Source organism: Larus michahellis, chromosome 4 (genome assembly GCF_964199755.1).
Source record: "Larus michahellis chromosome 4, bLarMic1.1, whole genome shotgun sequence".
Lineage (NCBI taxonomy): Eukaryota > Metazoa > Chordata > Aves > Charadriiformes > Laridae > Larus > Larus michahellis.
Genome location: NC_133899.1, coordinates 73,571,236 through 73,582,097, shown reverse-complemented (window position 1 = coordinate 73,582,097; position 10,862 = coordinate 73,571,236). Strand labels below are relative to the sequence as shown.

General features: G+C 36.3%; 1 protein-coding gene across 5 annotated transcripts in view; it reads right to left on the bottom strand.

Moving 5' to 3' along the window:
* Positions 1-340: 340 nt before the first annotated feature.
* Positions 341-10,862, bottom strand: part of KMT5B (lysine methyltransferase 5B) — a 31,407-nt gene continuing 20,885 nt past the window's right edge. For all 5 annotated transcript variants that reach the window (XM_074585563.1, XM_074585562.1, XM_074585561.1 and 2 more), the window contains 6 exons: positions 9,757-9,866; positions 7,638-7,804; positions 7,007-7,026; positions 6,715-6,851; positions 3,927-4,123; positions 341-2,579 (listed from right to left, as the gene is read on the bottom strand). In XM_074585563.1, coding sequence (XP_074441664.1) covers positions 1,111-2,579; positions 3,927-4,123; positions 6,715-6,851; positions 7,007-7,026; positions 7,638-7,804; positions 9,757-9,866 — 2,100 coding nt within the window. In that variant the 3' untranslated portion in view covers positions 341-1,110. The remainder of the gene's footprint in view (positions 2,580-3,926; positions 4,124-6,714; positions 6,852-7,006; positions 7,027-7,637; positions 7,805-9,756; positions 9,867-10,862) is intronic.

Below are 10,862 nucleotides of genomic sequence, written 5' to 3'. Positions count from 1 at the left end.
TCTTTTACAACTGGTTCTTAAAAGACAAACAATTTATAGGTTACCACAGAACAAAAGCTGTGACTTAGTTGTTTTTAATTTCATAAAACTATCATAAGTTAAAGTGAATAGATTTTCTTTAAATTCCTTGTAGCATTTTACAAGTGCAACAGAAAAATATGAAGAACCAATTTAGGATAGCTGCAGTTCATTGGATAAATGTTGCCCATTGTAATCACATTATTTCACAGCAAATTCTTGAAAAAATAAGCACCAATCATTCTTGCAAAGAACAATTTTATCTAAAAGTATTGAAAAGTGTTAAATACAAGGTGTTTAATTTACATAAACAAGCAATAAATACACCATATCCAAACTTTTATTCTGCATACTGCTACCCTTGTACATATAATGTACTAAAAAGTCAGCAAATTGTCAACACCTTTCTTTTTTTTTTTTTTCCTCTTTTTTTAAAGAAATCAATTTGACTTCCAACCAACGGTTTGCTACTATAACAAAGGCCACAAACAGTACGTCTGGGACAGCATACAGTGTTAAAACTGACAAACTCCAAGGGGGGAAAAAAACATCTAGCAAATAAATCGAAAAGCTGTAGATCATTGCTGGTGATATTAACATATACTAGAAAACCTTCATATGCTGCTACTATGATTTATTTTTTTTTTTAAATTGTTTAGTCAAATATCGTAAGAGCAAACTAATGCTCTTACTGATCAAAAATAATTATGTAGCCACACTGTATTCTCATTGTCCTGCATGGAAAGATTTGATGCAATTTCATAACTTTGCTTGAGCCTTTATTTTACAACAGAGCATTACCTCTAACTCAGAATTGCACATAAGAAGGCTATTAAAAAGTACAATAAAAATCTGCACAAATCAGACTTAAGAAGAGTCAGTATGCTGTACACTTTCTACAATATTATGTTGATAGGTGAATAAACAATTAAGAAGTGCTGCCACTAAGTTTTCAGAAAGTTCTTCAGTTGAGGAATAATCAAATGGAATTTTTGTTGGTTTTTTTTTTGTTGTTGTTGTGGGGTTGGGTTTTTTTTTTATTTTTTATTTTTTTTTAAAAATGACATCCAGGTCAGTTTAAGACCTATAAGCTTATGCATTGAGCCTTAAAGACTGATCTTCTCTCCTCCTGGAAGAAATATCAATATCTATTGAATCCTTGCCGACAATAAGCCTTAATCTCTTCGCTGGAGGAAGAGGAATAAAGTCATCAAATTCATCATCATAGTCATCTTCCTCTTCATCGTCCTCTTCTGATGAAGATTCATCTGCTGTTTCCTCTTCATAGTGACCATAATCATCTACTTCCATTCTTGACTCCAAAAGGGAGAGAGTTTCACTACAACACATACCATTTTCATGAAGGTCCTCAGGGTACGTCCCTCGGTTTTCTTCCTCTCGTTTTAGCTGTATTTTTAATTTTGTTGAACTATTGCCTGATCCTGAGTTAAACCCATTATTTAGCTTTGCTACATATAAATTATTATCTTTTTCATGGTCTTTACTTAATTTGATGCTTATTTTTGAAGAATTCATTCCATCACTTTCTTGGTCATTTGCCTTGCTACTGCTATCATGGCGTCTACGAAGAGTCAGTTTAGGAATCCCAGAGCTATTTTCAAGGATAAGTTGTGCATCATACCTCGTGATTCGTCTTTTCTTTTTACTTTTTGCAGTTCTAAAGCTGTCTTTTGCTTTAAAATTGTCAGATGTTACAACAGAGCAGCCACCAGACGCAGGGATACAGTCTTTATAGCCAACAGGTGTGTCCACCATGTTATTCCTCTCTCCGAGTTCTGAATGAGAACTAATCAAATCTGGTACTTCATCTTTCACAGGTGTATTGTGCGTAGTATCAGTTTCTTCTATTTTTGCAGATGGTTTCACAGGTTTTCCTTGTCGAGATTTCTTTTTTGACATGCCTGCATCATTTTTCTGGCACCTGATATCCCCTTTATGCGATGGTCCATGAGCCACGTCGGTTTCATTTATCACATGAGACTGCTGCTCTAAAATGTCCGATTGCGTTCCGGTCAAATTATTCTTATAGCTATCCAACCTATTTGGTTCAAGCTTTATGTCAGAGGTCTCCTTCAAATTCATTCTTGTTCTCATTGACCTCCTTGTTATATATGTGCAGGGTGGTATATCACCATGCTCATGAGCACCTTTCACAGAATTCAGTTTATGTTCTCTTGCTGCATGCCTTGTTAAGCATCCGCTGGAGACTGCAACTTTGACTGGTCCCTCCAATTCTTTATCCTTTTTAATGGGCAAGTTTTTATACAAAACTACTTTAGGCTCTTTGAGAACTAAATTTCCCATTTCGAGCTTTCTAGAAGCATTCTTTTGCTCTGGCCTTTTGCACTGATTTCTCAACTTTATCTTTGAAAGTAAAGGCTTTGCAGGCTTTTTCAGTCTCTTTGGTACCCTGGAATTATTTATATGAGTTAGTTTAGATGAGGTAGAATTTGATGATGCTGGAATTCTTGATATAGACTGTCTCGTTAATGTTCTATTTTTGCTGTTCTTTTTTACACCAATCGAAGATTTTCTGTTAGCTGCAAAAGAAAAAAAGTGGTTTTGTTATGACACTGCTTTATCCCGAGTTTCCCACTCCCAAATACTGTAGTTATTTATTTTAAACACTTCACCGAAATCTGTGAAACAGGCTGGAAAGTACGCAGTGAGGAGCGAGACTGCTTAACTTCCAACTCAGACATGAAAGGAATTGTCAAGTAAGTCAAAAGTACATCTAAATTCCAGGTATGCTTCCCTTACTACCCCCAACATACCGACTTTGTTTTTTACTGAATTTCTTCTGTCAATTTTTTAAAAAAATCCATCCCACATTACCCATAATTTTTAGTGAGTATTATTCTAGCAAAATCTTAGGATCAGCATACTCTAGGTATTAACCCCAGATTTTTTTCCCTACAGAGGGAGGAAAAAAAAACCCCAAAAAACCCTAACTACAGATTTCAGCTTCATATATCCAGTTTTCTGTCACCTACTGTGGTAAGTAAAGGAGTTTTGTCTGCCCAAGCAAAGCTGCAACTCTAAAGCTTTGTAATTAGACATCATAAGTGTTTTTCGGGAAATGGTTTGTTGGTTTTGTTTTTGTTCTTTGTTTTTTTTTTTTTTTTTCTTTTTAAATATCACAGCAGCTAACAGGAGCCAGGTGGAACCACAATATTTTATGCGGCTCCAAACCTGTTTGCTAGTTAAGTCAAAGTTTAGGTTATTTTTATTTTGCCTAAATTGACTGTGGCAGGGGTGTGTGTGTGCGCGTAAATAAATGACACTCTCTACTTCATGAGGAGAAGTCTTTCAAGAGCATCACAAACCAAAATCCCTTCCAATTTCTTTCGAGATTACTAACTGTGCACTTTCCCTTCAGAATAGGTACCTGAACTATCCATCCTGGATGTGGTGAGGGAATAGCTGCCCAATTTAAAGGATCTCTAAAGGAAACGACTATTTGTTTAACAATCTGTACTGACAGTATTTATTTAAAAACACCTTTCCTACAGAATGTAGGTAACTCAAACTACATAAGTTTTCTTTCCTAAACCATACTATTGCATATGATAGATCACTGTATTTTGAAATACATACATGATTGACAGAACTTTAACTGACATGCTTACATATATGAGACTATTTGCTTTTGATATAAATAAAAGAAAAAACAAAACAAGAACATACCCCTATTGTTCTTGAAACACTTACAGAAAAGCATGAATTTGCCATGTAAATTGCCTTCACATTCCTGAATAAATTACAGTTCTAAAGACCAGTATCTGAGATGCATCTCAGCACCAAGAGAGGAATTTCATCACAGTGAAAGTTTTTCACGTTTTTATGAAACCTTTAATCCTGCAGTCCAAGCTTTTCCCCTCACTTACTTGCATTAGATTTTTCCTGAGTGGTATCTGCATCAGTGTTAGAGCTGACGGACTGGCTGTCTGAATTTTTGCTGCTGTCACCCAACTTTTTAAGTCTGTTCAATCGTTTATCTGTTTCTCTCAGTCCATATTTACTATTAATCACAGGAGTAGGTGCTGGCAATCCCACTCTTGATTTAAAAGCACCAGTTCCACGTCTACAAAGAAAAAGAGAACAAGATGTATTAATAACTATTAATATAAACTTAGAACTTTGTTTCAGAGACAGCAGTTTGAATCCCAGGTATAGTTGGATAAACAATACCAATAGCCACTGAATTTATTAGCATTTTGTGGGCTGTTTTAATAAGGTATCTATATACTTACCTCTTTTTAGTAAGATGTGCAGAAAAACCTTCCATTTATTTCTTACAAGAAGAAAAATTGCAAGAGTAGGTTTCCCTTGCTTTGTGTCTATTTTAGTGTCGTTTCATAGTAAAATTTTACAAGTGAAAATGACATATGGTAGTTCAAAATACTACTTATATTAGCTTAGGTAATAACATAAATTTTTCATAATCACATCAGGCTAGTAAAAACTCCCAGCTTCAGCTACAATGCTTGTTACTGCATCAGCAAGAGTTTAAAAGTACAGAAAATGGAATAAAATTATCACATGTTCTGTGTTCCTTTGTAACTGAAAGACTCCAATATGTCTTTACCACGAAAATGGAACGGCTGAGCAAACCCAGAACTTCTTTTTTCTTTTTAAGTAATCACAGAAAAGGATGAAGATTAAGAATTCCTCTACTTTTGCACTTCAACCATTACTATAGTATTCCTTTGGTACTTTTTAATAATCCAGTATGCTTGCACTTCATTTACTGAAGACAACTTCAGTTTGCACTTCAGCGTGTTGTACTGAAAGATCTACAAAACTTAACCAAAAGTGCACCAAAAAGATCAGGCAGGATCTCAAGCTCCACAAGGTTAATTATTATGCAGACACAATCCTTGTTCTCAAATTAACTGATATTTGTTTGATAGGAACATTGTTTGACAGTATTATTTTGAATACTGCAAGTTACAGACATCTTAAGATACTGGACTGAACTTAGCACAAGCAACACCCAATTGAGGTCAGAAAGCAAGGGTGCTATGAACACCCACAACTGTCTTCTGACATGTTGTCTTTGGTGCCCAGTTGTCTCAGTCAGCCAGCATGAAGAGCAGGCTCACCTAGAAAGAGTACATGCACATATGTAAAGATATGCAAATTTTCTTGGTGATGATTTTTGTAGGCTTAAAAAAAAAAAATAATTGTACAGTGCCAACCTTCCCACAGCTCCCAAATGTACCTACTGATTCTTAGAAGTCTAGCAGTTTAACATCACTAACTAACACCCTTTACAGCATTGTCAAAATTGGGTCACTTATAGGTTATTTTTTGTGGTGTACAAAGAGACAGTTGCCTCAGCGTTAGTAAGGACTCACTTTTCCTTGCTCAACTCCCCTAAATTCAAATCTCTCATATTTGACTGCTGTAACACAGCCTTGTGACTGAAATGCAGATTCCTAAAGTTAGAATTACCCAAACGTTAGCTTTAAAATATAACATATTCATGTATTTAAAATATAAAGATGACAAGTTATTGAAGATGTTCATACACAAAACATTGGTTTGTCCTAAAAGTGTTATCTGTATTACATTAACAATCAAAGAAACTTGAGCAAAAAGAAACATATCACTCCAAGTAACACGGAAAGAACAATCAGGGTGCCCATTTATTCAACACTAAACAGCTCCCAGGACTGAAGTACATTTTTACTAGCAGCTCTCTAGATATAAAGTCTGAGATCGTACCCTTCACTTGGAATGACCTACTAACATTGTATGAGCTTGGAGGTCCACATCAGAAGGTTTTCCCTTGAATTGCAAGAACTGTTAGTGACCAAACTAGCTAGTAAAAATAAAGGTAGGCTTATTAAACTACTTATGTGAAGGTGCATCAAGCTATTTCTCAAAAATATTTTGTCCTTTATAGGATTTTTTCTCTCTACAGTTAAGTCAAACAGTAACAGAACTGTTATATGTTCTGTGTACTTCCTCTTAGAACTAGGTGAAGCTCTCACAAATGATGCTGAGCCTCCATGCTCACAGCAAGCAGAACTTTCAACATGGCGAAAACCAACTATGGAATTCTTTCAACTGATTTTGTGAAGAAACTAGGTTGGAATGGCACATGGGAAGAACAAATGTAACAAGAACTTGGCTGCTACTGTGCAATGGACAGATATAAGCAAGTACTGTCCAAACCAGCAGATCTTTATGAATATACAAACCCACAAGTTCTAATAACATATGGTGAAAACTACTTTGCCAATTCCCAGCAGAAGAGAGCTTCAGGGCAACACAGAAAACATTAATGAAATTCGCTTTTTCTAGTACAAAAAAACCCCCAAAAGCTGGTGGTCAGTTGCTAATGGTCTTGTAGCAGCTACAACTGCTTTTCCTTCCAATTCTACTTTATTCAGTACAAATATTTTTAAGAATCTGCATTTCTTTTTTGTAATTCACATTTTGGGTTATCTACAAAACTGAGAATCAAAAGAACAACACAACGCAGGAGCTCTCAGGGAGGATGACCATTCAGTAACAACATTAAAGAAAAAAATCATAACAAATACCTACAAAATAATTATGATGTGTCCAAAAGTCTGAGTATTCATAATTAAGAACTTGCAGTTTCACAAAATGCATCACGAATATGCCCAATTCCATGTGAAACTTATTTACATCAACCCATACCTTTCACAGGTGTAACATTCGCAGTATTCGTTATTTTCTCCAAAAAAACCATCTCCATAATAACAAGAGATTTCTTCTCCAGGTTCAATATCTCTTAGAGCTTTCACACATGCTGTATCTCTGCCCGTTGACACAAACTGGGGAAGGAGATGACAGGAAGGGGGAGAAGTTAATCATTACGGTTGAACAGTCTCAATAAGAAAAAAAAAAAGCAAAAAGTTGGGGAGGAAAAGGTGTAGGGACAAAGAAAAAAAAAAGTGGGGTGCTTTATTTATTTAAATTTCTTGCTTACCTTACAGTTAGGTCTGCAATCTGAAAAAGGTCCAAAAGATAAAGTCAATTAACTGTTGATAAGACCTGAAACATGAATAGTTGTAGATATCTAAAGTAAGGATTCACTCTGACTTCAGTAACTGTAGAATCTCAACTAAATACTGGGAGTTATGTCAGTATTGCACGAAGCTATACATCAAAACATACCTATTTTCATATAGTTTGGTTTCTGAGCTCTTCCCTATGCTATCACAAATGTTCAATTTCCCTCCTCCTGAAGGTAATATAATTTATCTTAAATCCTACCTGCCATTCCTTCAGCATAACCTGTGCCAAAGGTTAAAGAAGGCATAACAAGTTCACAAACAATTCAAGGTAACCCACAATATGCCCCACTAATTTAGCTGCCAGTTCCAAAGTCGCTGTGAAGGAAAGAGGCATCACTTCCTAGAGCCTTCTGTGAGTCTCCCAGTTCACAGCCGCTCAGCTCTGGTCTGGGAAAATCCCGACAGGATTTTGTCCTACAGTAATCCAGTATGCCAGATTCAGACATTTTCTCTAAAGTTCTGTGTTGTTCAGCTCACATATAACACCACTTCTGAGTAGAACTGCTTATGTCCTTTAACATGCTTCCTAAACTTACTACTCACCATGATTGATAAATGCAGCAGGACCAAGCCACAGCTGTGCACAGTTTTTCCGTGTGGAATACATGACACTGAAATCATTTTCCCCATGTCTCAGCAGCATGTTTTCTTCCATTTCTGATAGCTCAGCAATACAGCCCACAAGTAATTCTATTTTATCATTTCGTTTCCTTTAGCATAAAAAAGAGTAGCAGAAATAAGAATACGTATGCCAAAATGACAAAGTAATTTCACAGAAAGAAAAGCTGTCAATAACAGGAAGTGTTTTGTAAACCATTTCTCAGCCCTTTTAAACCTCATGTTTTAATTCAGTCAGAGACAGGATATTAGGCTAAACAGACTTTTTCTCAGACAGGAAATAAACATTTTTATGCTACTATATAGAATCAATTACGCCAATTCTGACAGACATTACCACCATTGTTTCTACAATTTCCTGAGACTACAAGCAAGAAACTGCAGGAGTTGATTACTTCAGCTTCTGCAGTTGTTAAAACCAAAAGCGAGATTTTTTTTTTTTTTTTTTTAATTTGTGCACACTCCCTCCCCATCAACACTTAAGAGATTTTGACTTCCTCCAGCTGCTCTTGTTTGCATTTCCTACACTTCTTCCTTTGGCCAGGAAAACACAGCATAGTGAAGATGTTTAGAACTCCATGGCTTCTTAAAAAATGCCCGGTATTGACTCAAAAAAAGCCAGAATTTATGTAAGATGCTTTCCTCTCTCAAAAGTAGTTCTTCAGCATCAAGCTGGCCCTTGAAACAGACCACTTGGGGGGGTGGGCCGAGGGACGAGAACGACATAATGACCAACAAGAATCAACAAATCCACAATGCCTTCGTGTGCAGACAGACAATCTGCCATTGTACTCAACACTCAGCCTAGGAAGATGTGCACAATTTCCATTATCTTGCAAGGGCATTGTTTCCACTGCTCTTTAGAGTGTACATTTTAAACTTTGGCCAGATTACTCTGACACAGATGAATATGGAGATACTAAATATACATGAGGGACACAAACCAGAAGCCTTTTACGTGCAAAATTCTCCTTTTATAGAGAGTGCAAAGAACTCTCTCAGTTTTGAGTCCCAATAGTTTTCCAGATATTGGCAGGGTTAAGAAGCAGCCCTCCTGTCTTACTGTCTCTCAGGTCACTCAAGATTTTGAGCATGGGAAGTTATTTCATTTCCAACACACCTAAGTACAAAGCTTCCACCCCAATCAGCCAAGGGGAGAATTCAAACCAAAAAAAAAACTAACCCAAAAAATACTGATTGTATCATGGCCTTGGAACTTCCAGCTACGGTCACGAAGAGCTAGAAACTGGCCTCAACCTTCTTAAAACTTACTCTCCCACACATTGTGGCCATAGTCCCACAGTAACAGCATGCTTACTTGGTACACTGCCAGCATCCTGTCTAGCCACTCAATCCTAGCCCACACATAATAGCATATCATCATCTCAGATGTGCTGTTATGAGTATGTACTGCCACGAAGCAAAATAAATATAAATTATGGGGGGGAGGGGAGAGGGAAGGGAGGAGAAAATTTATTTTAGAATCTGAATTAACCCAGGGATCTGCTGGTGCTGCCACGGACATGCTTATAATGAGACTCAAATGCACCAGAATGAGATGGGGAAAATACACTGGGCTTCTAACTTTGTGTTTCTAGGAGAAATTTATCTTGCAGAATCAAAATATGCAAATAACACCCTTCAGTTTCACAAAGGTGAAAAACTAATTTCCCCCACAATTATTTGTTGTATAACAAATCCAGCACACTGTGAGTCTTGACATGGTCGTATTTCTCACAGAAGGCCAACAACTCACGATTAGCAGAAAATAATTATCTGACTGAAAACAAGATTAAAAAAAACTTGTATACTGAAAACTGTATGGCTATGCCCAAATACATAAAGGAATATCTTACAGATGCATGTGTTGTGAGTTAAGTACTTAGCAAAAGCAGACAACAAATTTAATTTTTAAGCAAAAATACAAACCTTTATATTTCACTGGCTGCAGTTTTAATTCTAAATCATATTTTTTTTTAATATCTTTTTTGGAATCTTTCAAAATAACTGACAGAAATAGAATGCAGCAAACTATATTTCTTACCATTCTTTTGTTGCAACAATTTTGGCTCCATTTTGCTCAGAAGAATACCGATTGCAAGGCAGTATCTCAAACCCACTGTCAGTTGCAAACATTCGTAAATAAATAAATACCTGGAATGAAAGAAAACAGTACTTTTCTGTTACAAGCAAAACAAAAGCAGTGAGGAACTTCATACAAAAATTATGAAGGTCAGTAAACTGCACAAAAAAACCCACACACACACAAAAAAAGATGCCTCAAATGCTACAGAAGTGGCCCCATCAATGAAAATGTATACTTTCTTCTTAAAGTCACTGAGTAGTTGCATTCAAGAGTTCTTCTCAGGTCTTTAAGAACCACTGAGACCTAACAATTTTCAGGATCCAATTTTATTCTTTACAGTTCTGAAAAAGGTATTACTCCTATGACAAAAATACTGAACTCGGGGATTGCTGGATCAATTATTTTTAGTTAAAGCGCTGTTGTATTACTCAAAAAAACGCTTTGGGAAAGATGAATTTGCTGCCTACCTTTTCTACACTACTAGATTTGATGCACTTTGAAGTAGGCCAAATTCCTTTTGGTTGTTACCTGAAAACAGTGGACTCGTTCTTGAAGGAGTTTTCTCCCCCTGCCCCAGTAAAGAAAGACTATGATTTCCCTGCAACTTTGAGAGGCAATAACCTTTATAATATACACAAAATTGATTTGTTGTGTGGGAAGTGGAGGAAGACAATAACACTCCCACATAAAGCCCCTATACCCAAAAGAACAGAGGTATTTTGAGGTAGCAAGGCTTCTCTGTTTTCCTTTACTTTTCTTTGTCACACAATTTGAACTACAATAGCTCCAAGTAAAAAAACCAAAACAAACAAAAGAACCCCAACTACCAACACAAAACAAAGAAGGGGGAAAAGGGGAGAAAGCCCCTTCCAAAGAATTAAAGAAGTCATCGAAACTCTTTTCTCCCGGAAGCAGGTCTTCTCTCTTGTGCTTATGACTTAAGCCAACAGCAAAAGAGGCAAATGTGTTTTCCTTTCTACATGTTTATTAAATAAAAGGCAGTGGTAAGTTAATTCCAAAGAAAAAGTTGTGTTGGGGGGGAAAGCTAGCTGGGTTTTAAAAAA